The sequence below is a fragment of the Pungitius pungitius genome, chromosome 20, assembly GCF_949316345.1.
Source record: "Pungitius pungitius chromosome 20, fPunPun2.1, whole genome shotgun sequence".
Classification (NCBI taxonomy): domain Eukaryota; kingdom Metazoa; phylum Chordata; class Actinopteri; order Perciformes; family Gasterosteidae; genus Pungitius; species Pungitius pungitius.
The window spans coordinates 6,210,432-6,225,054 of record NC_084919.1 but is presented as its reverse complement, the minus strand read 5'-3'; the positions used below and the strand labels follow the sequence as shown (position 1 = coordinate 6,225,054).

At 41.5% G+C, this 14,623-nt stretch overlaps 1 protein-coding gene across 1 annotated transcript in view; it reads left to right on the top strand.

Annotated features, from left to right (window-relative positions):
- Positions 1-14,623, top strand: part of scara5 (scavenger receptor class A, member 5 (putative)) — a 45,338-nt gene that overhangs the window by 15,085 nt on the left and 15,630 nt on the right. Inside the window, exons 4-8 of the mRNA XM_037449942.2 lie at positions 8,442-8,641; positions 8,842-9,020; positions 9,146-9,272; positions 9,440-9,608; positions 13,904-13,984. Coding sequence (XP_037305839.2) covers positions 8,442-8,641; positions 8,842-9,020; positions 9,146-9,272; positions 9,440-9,608; positions 13,904-13,984 — 756 coding nt within the window. The remainder of the gene's footprint in view (positions 1-8,441; positions 8,642-8,841; positions 9,021-9,145; positions 9,273-9,439; positions 9,609-13,903; positions 13,985-14,623) is intronic.

Below are 14,623 nucleotides of genomic sequence, written 5' to 3'. Positions count from 1 at the left end.
ACTCGTTACAGCTTTATGAACCTCATGGTCAAGGTGAGCGCAGAAATCTATTCTAGGTCTTCTCTGAGTTGCACAGTAAACAAGTCAGGAAGGACAACATAATTAAGTCTAGACTTCAACTTTAGGTGCAGGTATTTTCCAATATAGTTGATCTTTGAATGAATTAGTTAAGCATTTTGTAAAGAACCTTTAGTTTTTTTAGTTTCATAACACTATCGAGCCAATTGATTGAAGCCATCAATTAAAGAAGCAAAGATGGTTCAAATCCATGGTTCTAATTTTTTTTGTTGTTGTTGTTTTTAGTTTTAAATCAAGCAGTATGAAAGAAAATTATTACAGAAGTTATCTTGATAATATTTAGTAGATAACACGACTCGCAGGTTACAGAGACTCAGAACTTTTTTGTCCTTTTATTTGAATCCCTCCAACCTCACTTCAGGAAACACAAAGACACCTTAAAAGAGGCGGAAAACAGGGCCCATTGTACACGCACACACACACACACACACACACACACACACACACACACACTTATTAAGTAATTCAGTCTCTCACAACATGAGCCTCACTTTGATGTCTGCCACATCAGACAGGGTCCACGCTTAGAAATCAAACAAAAGCTCCAGCGCCGCCGCTGCCGCTGTCACCTCATTCGGACATTCCTGCAGCTGAGTTACAGCTTGACCTTCACAAACACACAACCTCCCCCCCCCCCCTCCCCCCGGGAGAGACACTTCACCATGATTGTAGTTGGGTAGAGACACTTTTGTTTAACCTACCATGAAATGGCGAAATAACACAAAAGGATTACACTTCTTCCTTCACAACATCTGCCTCGTTAAATTTGCAGTTAAACATTTTAGCCGTGTTATAAACTAAGATTCAACAGCTCTGCTTAGTCATTATATTTATATTACCTGTGGTGTAATTTGGTGGTTTAACAGCGATGTTTACTGTACGTTGGCCTCGGCTGCAGAACCACGCGATCACTGTAAGCACCAACCCATCACAGCCGTTGGTAGGAGTGGGTTGAAGCATCAGCAGCATGAGCCTCGGTTTATGAACCCGTGCCAAACATATGGCCCATGTGATAATGGCACCATTCCCAGGGAATGAACGAAATAGAACAAACTGGCTTTAATCAGTTTTCTTCGGATGGAGAGTAACTTTGAGTATTAGTGCGTCACTGTCAAATCAATTGTGATGTCTGTTTATCTTCGCAGTAAACGCAAGAGATCAAGTTAGCAACGATGCCGAATGTTTCCCACACCAAGGCCGCATTTCTCATAAAAGCTGTCTTTGCCCTCCTTCCTCATCGCTGCCTTTGTCCCGACTAAAGAGGTGCCACTTGATAAGCTACTTTTTCATCGGGCTTTTGGCTCATTCCACCATGGAGAGAACCAACGGCCTAAACTCAAAAGGTCAGGCGCGTTGGACAAAATGCTTTCCTTTTCAAATGTCCCCGTCCTTTATTTATTTCTGCTTATTGATCCCGCTCTCATTAGAATCGCTCGCTAGCGACAAACAAATTTAGCAAATGTAGTTAGCGTTATCAGGAAAAAAACACAGTTGGCGTGGACTAAAAGCCAAGCTAAAAGGAGAAACAACATTAGACACGCATTCATCTGATAATAAACACAACAGCACATGATAATATAGCTCTGTGTCTATTGGATGCATGAATTGGAAATGGGTATCAGGTAGGTATAAATTTAAATAGGTCAATGTTGACATTAAACCCCCCCAATAGACAGTTTCATAGTTATTCATGCAAATCATTACGCAATAACTTCAAACATGCAAACAGATCTGTGAAGTTCAACGTCCACTTGCAAATAAATAAAACTGGTTATAAACTAAATTAGTCAATTCGGTATGTACTTTAACCATACATTGTTTATTTTTCTTATCACTGTTCTTTCTTTGCAAAAATAACTAAATTGAATCCCCATCACACACACATTTTGTCTTTTGAACCAGTTAATGGTGCAGTCGTCCATTTAAAATGGCCTATTGGCTTCCACTTGATGTGATCTCAAGAAAAGCAGGTTGTTGCCTGTCTGCTTTCAAAGATCCTGTAATTTCACTCTCATTCACTGCTGAAAGACTTTCAGGTCCGCGGGTCCACAAAAAGACTCTTTCTTCTTAATTTCCTTCCTCCTCCCTGGCGCTGGCATCGCCTCAAAGTGAAGCGGGATGCTGGTTGGTTTCTTTCAGGTTGAAGGGTATCGCTCTGTATCTTGCACACAATATTTTAATATTTCTCCTATCAGGTAAGATCACTTTCAGATCTGGCTGATCAGTTATGAAACCTGCACCCAATTGGATTTGTGTTTTAGAGTTAAATTACATCGTCTGCAAATGTTGAAGCCATTTCCGTTATTTTACAGAGCGTGAGATGTTTTTCAGTCCTGGGTAGAACATTCATGGACGAATATGCAATGCACCAAAAACCGGTCCTAAGCCCAAAATCAGTGCCAGTGCAGGAAACCAAACATTTAGGTGTAACCTCGCTGCGCCCAGCTCGTGCCCCTTTTTATTTTTTGCAAAAACATACAACATGTCCAAATAGCATTTTAGACACAACCAAGCCAATTTCCCATTCCATGAGCCCCTAAGCTCCTACTACAGGAGGGTCATTCCAGGTTCTCCACAGACCCAACTTACAAGAATGTTTTCTCTGGCCTTTTGATTGTTTTTGTGGACGATTGGACCGTGTTTGGCAGAGGCTTCATTTCAACAAGATGTTCTGGTTAAAGTCAAGTGAAAAACTTCTCCATTTCATCCTTCGTCCTTAGAGATAGATGTCTGCCTGGAGGTCAATATCAAAGGGGGAGGAGTCCGCTAAAGGCTCTGAAGGCTTCACAAATGCATCAGCCGTGTCTGACTCCTTCCTGGAGGTCCATTGATGAAAGACCCGGGTGCAAATAATGGGTTGTGCTCATTCTACACACTCCTCTATTGTGGTGTTTTTCAGGGGGGGGGGGGTAATTTATAGTTGAGGAATCTAGATGATGGAAAGAAAGACACACATAATCAAAGTAGTCACATTTACCCTCATTCATTCATTTTGTGAGCCAGGGCTGTGGTGTAGTCAAGGTTCGCACTGAAAATGTTTCAGGATCACAGAATACAAAAGGAGAAACGTTCCCATGTTCTCAAACCCGCTCTTTTCTTTGTTGTCAAACACTAACACACACAAAGAAGCTCTGACTGACCGGTCAATGTTAGTGTGGTTTATTAAGAGCACTGACATTTTTCAAGATGTCCTCGGAAAGTGATTTTTTTTTTCTCATTCCCAAAGTAATTGTCATTTGAGAGATTTTTTTTTTGCAAATGGTCAAATGAAGGTTAAACTTTACACTTACATACCATGCTAAGAGTGTATTAAGAGTCTGTTTAAAGTGGTTACAAACACGTTGTAAGCTGGATGCTTTAGGCCAGAGAACAACTGGGCTTTGTATTCTGACTGTCACAGTGTGGCGGGTGCTGGTGCGCAGGGAGGACTCAGACGCAGGGTTTCCAAAAAAAGGTGCTCTTTATTCCCAAAACTGAGATGTGCACCAACGACAGGTAGAAAGAACAATGACGCGACAAGGGACAACAGGCACACAGGGCTTAAACACACAAGGGAGGTGCAGGTGATTGGACACAGGTGGAGACAATCACGCAATCACAAGACAAGGCAGGAAGTGAAGCTAACCCAGGGAGACGAGAGACATACAAATACTACAAAATAAAACAGGAAGCAGAACCAAACCGTGACAGAACCCCCCCCCCCCCCCTCCGACCGAATTCCAGACGGTCCTAAAGTGGGGCAGAACCGTGGCAATCAGACAAGGGGAGGGAGGGTGGGGACCCGCCAATCCTGGTCCGCTCGGGGAACTCCAGGTGCCGGCGGCCCTACGTCGGGCCCTCCAGGGGGCTTCTTCCTGTAGTTTGGGTTTTCTTTGCAATCATTGCTGACATGGGCCTCTCAAGTCAACTATCGGTTCCCTAAGGTTCCCTTTATAGTCCTATAATACTGCTTTCTGAACTTTGTAACATGCCCACAGATAAACACACTTTTATGTAGCGTTATTAAAAAGCCAGTGAGAGCTGAAAGGTGAGATTAGTAGCCATGGGTGCAAGGCCTGCAGCACGTTCCACTTGTACAACATTGTTAAAAAGACACAGCTCACCATAGACTTTTAGGTTAGAGGAGAGTCTGGTTGTTAGCATTCACAAACAATCCTTACACCATCTCCTTTCCGATTTAATAGAGAACCAGAAAGGTGTGCAGATCCCAAACACATTCAAAATGTTGATTCTTTTTTATATCATTATAGATTAGGATAAACCTTAATGATCCCATCGATGTAACAGAGGGTGATCCATTAACATATTAAGTTCACGAGGCATAACACAAAAGGAAATGAACACAAGAGAATGTCAATCTAAAGACTGTCAACACAGAAATATATTGCAGGGTAAGCTTGTAAAGGAACAAAGACATTGTTTAATAATGTAACTGCACCAAAAAATCTATAACAATGAAAGCTATTATCAAGGGATAAAAAAAAAACATCAATCAGAAAAAATATCAAAGACCGAGAGAACAGAAATGTTCAGTGAACATCTTTCAGAAATACAGAGAACAATCATATTTTTGTATCTTTGGGTTTTTATTTTAGAGAACTTTAAAGTGAATAGACGGATTGTGTAATAAGTGTGTGTGTGGAATGTGTAGTTTGACATCAAAGACGTTTTGGATGGCAGAGGGAGAGCGTATTTCACGGGTACTCTTTAACTGCCTCCTGATGAATGAAGGCACCATGTTGTCTTTGGCTGTGCCCACAAAGGAACGCTGCTCTGATAGACTTCCCTCTGTCTTCTCTGGTTGCCCTTCCCATGACACTATCCAGACAGCCTTTCTGTCTGAGTGGGTGTGGGAGTGTTTCACCCATGTTGTAAGGACAAAAATCTGTTTACACAGTCACATTGTGCGAGCCCACCTTCCTTCTGAGGAAAAGATGCCTGACAAAAAGCAAGGGTGAATTAAGTATTTGTTGAGGTCTAATCACCGGGAAATGAATGTACGTCAATATAATGTCCCAAAAACTCACGAAAACAGGCCTGTGTATGTGCCACTATGCAGGGACCACGAGTTGGAAGGATGTTGAGGGGACTTACACTGACAGATATGCCCGAAACAGATATTTAGTTGTAGTGTAAAGTCCTCACAGGTATATCGATATATACGTTTGAAGGGAAAACCAGCAGAGGGAACAACATTCTACGATAAATGAACAACCATCCGGATCCCATCTTTCAAACAAAAAATCAACACAAGAAACATTTACATGATCTGAAGTACTTTTGTTGCCTAAACTTTTTTTTTCACAAAGCGAACCATGTGACATTGGGTTTGTCTGCAAACGTGATATGATGCTGATATGAAACATTATTTCTGATTCAGAATCTACAGCAATCAACGTGTGTCAGGGTTTGCAGATAAAATGTCCAAATCCAAACTACTACTGTAATGTTTGGATTATTTCCCGGGGGTGCTAACCATGATTAAATAATGCATATAATAGGAGTCCGCTGCTAGTATGGAAGACCATGTGAGGACTGAACAAACAGCTGAATCCATTTTCATATACATTTAAGTCCAGCTGCCGGGCTGCTCTGCTCCCCCAACATTCGGTCCATGAATGTCAGCTGTGAATTTTGAACTAACCCGTTTTGAGTATTGCTGTCATCCACCATGTGTGTCTGAAATGAAAAGGATCACTTGAAATTACTTTTCCTGAAATTCCCTGAATTACTTGAAATCACTTTCCCATCTTAGAGAGCTGAGCTGAGAGGTTAGAAATGGATTTGTCAGACCTAGGTGTCTTCTTTCCCTCATTTCTCGTCATCTTGAAGTCACATAACACCCGCTCATCCCTCCTGTCTGCAGTCTGACATTATGATTATTATTGGTGACTCAAAGTGAAGTAACTCTGCTGTTATCCCCCTGCAGTTTGATTTAGATACTCTGTCTCCTTCACTAAACATTTATATTTCATCAACTTCCCATTTTGGTCTTTTAAACCTAGTTTAATATTGCATTAACTTCACCCCAAATGAACAATTATCTAACTTTATAAATTATTAATATATATATATATATATATCTCTTTCTGCTGCACCAAATGGCCAAACAAATCCATTATCACTGCTTTACGAATGACGGTGTGAATAGAAAAGCCTCAAATCTCCATTCTGTTCCCCATCAGTGACCACTGTGGTCTGGTTGATTGTATGTACAGAGCTCTCCATGTTAACAAGGCTATAGTTCAACAGACATCTACTGGTGGAAAGCGATTTCCAAGGCTGATTGATAATTCCTATTTCCACGCTGTAACCGTAGGAAAAAAAGGGGCAGAGGAAAATCTGTTTAAATCCTGGCAACACGTTATGATAATAAATTGACGTGTCTTCACTCTAACAGCACACGGTTGTGGTTTGTGGTTAAGAAATGTAATTCTGCACCATAAATCAGTAAAACCACACTGAAAATTCCCCTGAGGGAACCCCCCCCCCCTGAACACGCTGGTCTTAATATCAGGACCTTTTGAGGTGGGCCATCGTTACGGTGAACTACGCTAGAAACACAAGTGAATGTGGTCATGCTCGTTCCTGATGTCTACCTGGTTGGGATATGAAACTAGTCTAATAAAGTGTTAACGGCGCAAAGGGGTTTGCCTTAATACACACACTTGTGGGTAATTGTGGGGAGTCAAACACCTGCTCGTACAATGTATTTCAGGCAAATTCAGGCCGCAGTTCCCAAGTGCAAACCGGTTCATTGTGCTTGTTTAAGGAGAAAGTGCAAGTATATGATGCAATTGAGCTCAAATACTCTGACGCTTTCATTCAATTTCCACAAAAGGAACTAAAAATGTAGGATCGACCATACAGAATTACGCTCTAAATAAAGTGACTGGGAAAAATACGCATTAAGGAGCTGAGTAAAACAATAAATTAAGCAATTAAAATCTTTTTAATAAACTAAAATAAAAAGATTAACATGTGTCTTACGGTTCTTCTTCATTCTGGAGCACCACTACTGCCGGGAAACTCTAATTTGTGTGTGTGTGTGTGTGTGTTCACCAACGTTGACAGACCATAATTTAGCAATCAAGTGATCTGAGTGGTTGCAAGATCTGGGTTTATTTAGTTTTTCAGGTCATTAGGAATAAACCTAACACACATAATTAGCGGGAATTATGTTTCGTTAGCAGAAGTGAGGCTCAGCAGGAATCTGCTCGGCTTTGCACACGTTTCCATACAGACCCACACAGACAGATGTGCTAACATACATACAGGGGTACAACTGTGCTGAAGAACATGTGTGAAGGGCATTGTCTGCTTCCCCTCATTTCTCAAGTCACTGCCATTCTTTCTCCATGCGAGGTATTTAGTACACATTGGTCCTTGCTGTCCCGCGGAGGGAATGTCGTCATCGCGTAACGCTGAGGATCTGGTTTCAAAACATCTCCCAAGCCGTCCAGCCGTTACTACGCAACTTGCTCTCAACATAACATGAAACCGAGGGGCTTTTTCTCATTAGGCACAGTGGAGAACAGAGAAAAAGTGGCCTTTATGGCACAGCCAAAAGCAAGAGATGAAAGCTTTGTTGGGAAATGTGATGTTACAGCCAAATAAAAATGTGTGTAATTCAGATGTTGTCCTCAAATTCTCTAAAGACTCTTAAAGGAAAACCCATTTGTTTTTCATTCAGATTTGTGTGTTTACAATTTGTCATCTAACTTAACCTCATATTACCTTACATATACTTTATTACACGTTGTAAAGTAGATTATTTCTTAATTAGAGACAAAACTGGATTGATTGATTTAATGGATAGGAAATGTCAACAAAGCATTGACCCTTAACTTAAGCAAAACCATAGTACTACATTGAGAAAATACTAAAAGGTTTGTTCTGTGAGGGCGTCCCAAGATACATATACTACTTTAATCCTACTGGTATAAAAGTACACCAAAATCATAATTCATAGTTCCCCAAAGATGTCTGTATCTTAGTTACTTTCCATCATCAGAAACCATGCGTGATATCTGTAGTAAAAACTCTACTGGTGTCTGTCCTGCAAGTATTGGACGAACACCAACATGAAGAGGCCAACTCAAACATCAGTCAACATGAAGACAGAATTTCCACCATGTGCCCTCTGAGTAAACACCAACTCTGGGAACTAGTTTTGAAATCACAATATTGAGGTCATCCTTTAAGAAACCAAACATTTAGTAAGAATAGACAATCACTATTAGAGCAAGCGATTTCTCAACATCTGCTCAGTGCTGACTGTAGTGATTAATAGTAAATGACATTCAATTTGGGGACTGCATCTAATCTCTCATTCTCTTTTCTTTCTTTCTCTCTCTCCCCAGTGTCTCATTCCCAGCTGTCTTCTAAACGGCAGGAGGTGCTGATGGAGAACGCGACCCGGATCTCTGAGCGCTCTCGAACGCTCCAGCCGGCGCCGGACGAGGCGTCCACTCAGGCCGACCTGCTGGAGAACATCTGGAAACTGGAGAATCTCTTCACCAATCACAGCGAATGGTTTCAGAGGCTCGAGACCCTCATTAAGGTACAACACAAGAGAAAAGATTGCACAAAGCAGGGTTTTAGACCCTCCAAGGACAATGAAGTTTAAACGTGGAATATTGAGTGGTGTTAAAAGATAGATACGTAGAGTGCTGTTTCACAGGGATTTTTCGTTAGTAATTCAATTAAAAAGTGACACTCCCGATGAATCACTTTGACTGTTGGAAGTCATCCCCCCCACAGGGCCTGGAGGTGGAGCTGAGGAGCATCCAGGCTCACTCCCTTCAGTCAGAGGGCTACCTGGTGCAGCTGGACGACAGGTTGTCGTCCCTGAGCAGCTCCACGCGCAGGAACCTGACAGGCCTGAGTGCAGAGGTGTCCCGGGCCTCCACCTGGCTCCAAGACCAGGACCTCCTCTTCAGGTTCTTATTTATTACAGTGAAAATCCTCAGTTACAAAGCTTGTGTAACTGCGTCGCAACAGAGACTAGTATATTTTATTGAATTGAATTGGAGGACACACTTGCTTGTGTTGTTTTATCCGTCAGGGAGACCTCAGGAAAGGTGAGCAGGCTGAGAGAGAAACTGGACGAGGTCAATTGGACGGTGGGAGCTGTCAATCACACCTTCAGCAACGACATCAGTATTCACCACCTGAAGATACACGACTTGCAGGTTCATTGTACTTTACGAGAATGTCCTAGAAATTCAATTTAACGACACGTTGAAACCTCAATGGTAACATTCATAATATAGAATAATGATATGAAAATCTGACTGAAGCAACGTGACAAACCGCTGCTGCTGTTAACCCTCCCTGTGATTGTACTCATGCTGCTTAGATACAGATCAGCAACATAACAGAGGACACCAGCAGCTTATGGGTGACCCACGTTCACACAGAGGCTCAGCTGAGGAACGAGATGGAAATCCTCAACACAATCACAGAGGACCTCCGTCTGAAGGACTGGGAGCACTCGTTGGTCCTGAGGAACCTCACCATATTTGAAGGTCAGCAAAGACAAATATTCAGTCTCTAATTCAAACCTTCCCCAGGGAAGGGGATAACCTTCATTTTGTACCCGAGTGACACCCGCTAGGCAAGTAGAGGGCCCCCTCTCGTCGATACAAATTTTCCCCCTAAATACTCCTGCCCAGTAAGCACTGACTATGTGATGTGCAGGTCAAAAGGCCTCAAGATCATTTTTGTCCAATAGACAAAAAAGGGACTTGATAGAGAACTTGCATGTGTGCAAATTACCCACATTGCGCAATAAGGACAACCAAGACCTCCAAGCGGATTTGAGAACAAGAGTAGGAACACATTTAAAACGTGAAGTGTAATGAATCCCCTAAAGGGTACTTTGTGCTGCAAAAAGGTCATTTACAAAAGAGGGTCTGAGCCAAAAGATGTTTGCGCCGTGATTGGACGCAAGTGGCCGCAGCAATGCTCACATGATTTGACACCAGGGGATTACTACTCCAGCTCTGAATGCTGTTTGGATGTGATTGGTCCCCACCCTGCACGGCTCTAGCTGCCAGGGCACAAAAAGACTTCCCTTGACTTGTTTAAACCTGAATACGTGCGCTATGGCGTAATGCTGGCACGTGGACCGGGCTGATTGATGGCAAATCCAACCGAACAAGACCCCTGATCTTAGGTCTGCTTTACATGTGGGTGGGATGCTGTTTCTTCCCAAGACTGGAAACAATTGTGGGGGTTAAATTTAGATTTTGAAAACCCAACCACTCAGCTCTGTCATTAGCTTTCGCTTGGCAACCCATTTGTTTGCTGTTAGCTTTCAGGCACCTTAGCCAAGAAATGTTTTACGTTTCAATCCAATGTTTATAGTCTTCTGTTGTGTTCCCTTATCGTTCCTCCCTTTCCTCGTCCTCTTCTTCTTGTTATGTTCATCTGCCTTTCATTTCTCTATGACTCATGCAGGGGTCTTCATGCCACACATGTTGCATCAATGATGTAGAAACACGAGGAGATGTTTTAAAATGTCCCCTTGAGTCTTATACCTCTCCAGGTGGTAAATTATCAAACTAATGGTATTATTTATAATAACTATCAGGAGATTTTGATTACAACTTTAAGTTTGTATTGTATTATATTATATCAAATTGTTTGGGTCGTCCTCAATTACTGTCTTGTCAGTGACCCAACGTTTGGATTGTCAAAGGACAATTTAGGGGGGGGGGGGGGTTGTGTTTTATAGCTAAAAGGTCATTGCATACTTAGCTTAGCTTAGCTTGAATCGAACCACAGTAACCATAGCTACCAGAAGATATCATCATCGCTGTTTCCTCTGCATAAGTATTGTAGGGATTTGGTTGTTTTTCACAAACGGACGACTTGGTGACCTGCGTGTTGTTTTTTCACTCTCAGACCAATACAGACAGAGGGGTCCCCGTCTTGTGAGTGGAAGACAGTGTCTCTTTCATTATTCTTTTTGCCACTCTAAAAAGAGTGTTTAAATGGCGTGAAGCAAATGCCTTCTAGGTTTGAGCTACAGGTTGGGTGGTAATTCTCTGCAGGTGTATTACTATGGGCAACAGCTTTCACACTTAGAGAGAAATCCAGGTTCTGACTCCTGTCGTTTGTCTGCCGTGAGGCCTTCACAAAAGCCTCCCTAGAGTAGTTTCCAGATCTCTGATTACTGTCCACACACTGGGATGTCATGTAGATGTGTTTCTAGCATTGCGGAATTCAAAGATTTTTATTGTGTGTTATATTGATTTGTTTCTTTACCAAGCTAATTTTTATACATGAGAACACTCACAGGGGTTCCAGTTCATCCTGAACTACAAGGGTTAGGGTTTCAGATTGACAAAGTAGTTACAAAGTAATGACACTTTTGTTTATTATGAGTATTCCATTATCGGAGCAGAGGCCAAAAAATGAGGTAAGAAAAAGTTTAAGAGTGAATTGGTAAATCTATCTTCTTAAATATCATCTCTGTGTGAAAGTATTTGAAAAGCCAAGGCGCTTTGTGGAAGAAAATCAAGAAAATCAATTTTAAACACAGACCTGATGTCTGAGATTAGGGACACACATTATACATGTTAACCCCTTTTTGATCAGAGTTTTGTACATCTGTTCTTTGTTATGATGACTGTACCCTGAAAGGAAATCCTGATAATGTCTTGTGTCATTTGTTACCATGATGGATGTAGCAACACACTCCTTATCTTCCCTTACATTTAACACACATATCCTCCCATCGTGGCTTGCTGTGGCTTCTGCTAAGAACAGATCTCGCTGTGTTGGTCCAACCTTCACTGGCTGCGTAGCATTGAATGTTGGATGGAGTCGCCTGAACTCCACATATGTGTAGTATGTAGTATGTTTGGACTCAGAGCTGTCAGATGTTTTCAGGCGGAGTTACTGTAGCAACACTGGCACCAGGAGACTAACAATGAGAAGCTCTACTAAAACAAACTGTTTAAAAGGACACAATTTCTACAGGACCACCGAGATGAACCAAACCATTTGAGGCACGCAGACGCACACACAAAATATTTAAAAGCAGATTATTTAATATGTTGAATGAAGAGATCGGTTCAGAGATCAGCTTTCTCTCACTGCTTTTGTGTTTGACTCTTTTGATCTGTTAATTCCTGTGACCGCACGTTTCTTCTTAATAATGCATTGCCAGAGAAGATGAATCCTCACTGTTGAGAACCCTTGACTTTTCACTTTGCTGCTCTAGCAGGTCAAAGTTTTCAGTGATCCAATGAAAAAGCTGTTGAATGACAAAAACATAATTTGGTACAAATATTCTCATTCCCCTCAGGATGAAACTGTATATTATGGCCTGTCTAGTGAAATGCAGTGGTGTTCGATCAACTTAACATCTTAACTATCAAATAAAAACACAAGCTAGACAGGCGACTTCTGGCCAAAATGCATCATTATTAAAGTAAGAGGCAAAAAACGCTCACACAATTTAGCCCTTTTCTACTCAGTAATCTGCTGCATTTTGACTGACGCAACTGACTTAAACTGAAACATCTGTGTTTCCTGTTATGTTGTTAATGCTGACTATCAATAGGCCCGCAGGGTAATATGAAAAGTGTGCAGAAGTTCTGTAGCAGATTTAGTTTGGCCAAAACTAAAAAGAAACCGCAAGGGTTAATTCGAGTGAGATCCCTTCTTCTCAGGTCAAATCTGCATAAAGGGTTACAATAGGTAGAACAGAATGAAAGGGGAATAACTGGCATTCTTTCAACCTAAACCCTTTTCAATAAACAATACATTGAAATAGCAGCTAATTACTATCCCTATTGACCAAGAAGATCCTCACTTTGATACGAAAACGTGGCCCCGGTAGTAGGCGAGCAGCCTCGCCTCCTAATGGGACCTTTTGATAGGCTCCTGACCCGTGGTCACTAGTTAAGTGTGTCCAGTGGTGAAGCTGCTCGCGGCTGCAGATCTACATCTCAACGCCGGTCAGCGGTTTCTTGGCATCAGAAACTTGCAAATGAAGAACATTAGGGGCTCTGAAGGATCAGAACCCCTGGACAATAACAAGCCCTGAGTTTTTAAGCATTCCCACCAGCTGTGTGTGTCGTGGTCCACCTCATTAAACATGTGGCTCCCATTGGGGCCGGGCCTCTTTCTCCCCGTTTCTCCCTTCATGTGCGTTCCTCCCTCGCCCTCTTTCAATCACTATTTGGCTTTTTCTTCACTCGCTTTCTCCAAGTAAAACAACATTTTTGGATTGAATCCCCGAAACAAGTTGTAAGACTCAGCTTGGCCTACATTTTGGCTGTACTCTTATGTTGTGTGTTTGTGTGCATGTGTCTGTGTGTGTGTGTGTGTGTGTGTGTGTGTAGCTACCATGATGAATTAGGAACGGGACGGGGTTTTGCTGACATTGATAAAATCATTATATGGTCTCATTTGATCTGTTTTCAAGTGAAAATCTACATGATTACTTCCTCTCTTGATTTTGGCACCTTTGATGTTAAGCAATGCGACATATCGTTATTACGTATTATTGTCGGTTCCATTTCTCTTTTCCTTTCTTTAATTCCTAAAACAAACCCCTGTTGCAGCTCCTATTTCTCTCAGGAGAAGTACAGTAAAAGTTAAAAAATCTAAAATATTTCCTTTCGATGGGGAGTTATTTTTTCGAGTACATTTATTATAAACTATTAAATTATTATAAATGTACAGTCATTTTTCAAACCTAAAGAAAACGCTCCTAAAGTCTATATTTTTGCTTTCGTAATTGCAGCGTTTGCGTCGTATCAAATTATCATTTTACTCTTGTTTGTAATTTTGTTTCTCTTTGCAGGTCCCCCGGGGCCAAAAGGAGAGAAGGGTGATAATGGACCATTGGGGCCCCCCGGGGCTCCTGGGTTGACGGGCCTGCGAGGTGGGTTGAACCAGAATACCTTTCTTGGGTTTTTGAATTGCATACAAATGGACAAAGACCCATTCAAACAGTAGTTTGAGGTTTTGGATGACATGATCAATAGCATTAACATATTTTCCCCTAAAAAATGAAGCTGGACAGAAGAATAAGAATGAGGAACAAATCACACATCCACAGTGCTTACCTTTGTTTCCTCTATGCATCAATACTAAATTCAAATGCTATGGTTTCGACCTTTAATGTCAACCAATACAAACAAATCCTCAACCAATCAGTGGAAATTACAGCTTTGGAAGTTTGTCACTTAAATCTTTGTCATACCTGTAAGGCAAAGATAAGGAATTCATTTGAGTTAAGACTGTTTCTGATTGAATTCATTGTGAAGCCAGAGTGACTCAAGTAAAGTGTTAAAGAATACCTTGGGTTTTTGAATGTGTGTGGCTTTTACATTGTGCCAGTGCTCCATCCAACATTTAATTCATGCACTTACATTTCTAGCATCCATCTTTGAGTCCTATGTATTAAGACAAAAGCGTTTTGGTAACAGGTGAGTATGTTGGCTCCTCTTACGCTAAACAGACATTACGGATATAACCTCTGCTTTTGTGATGACATTCAGTTGTAATAATAGTGCAGTGA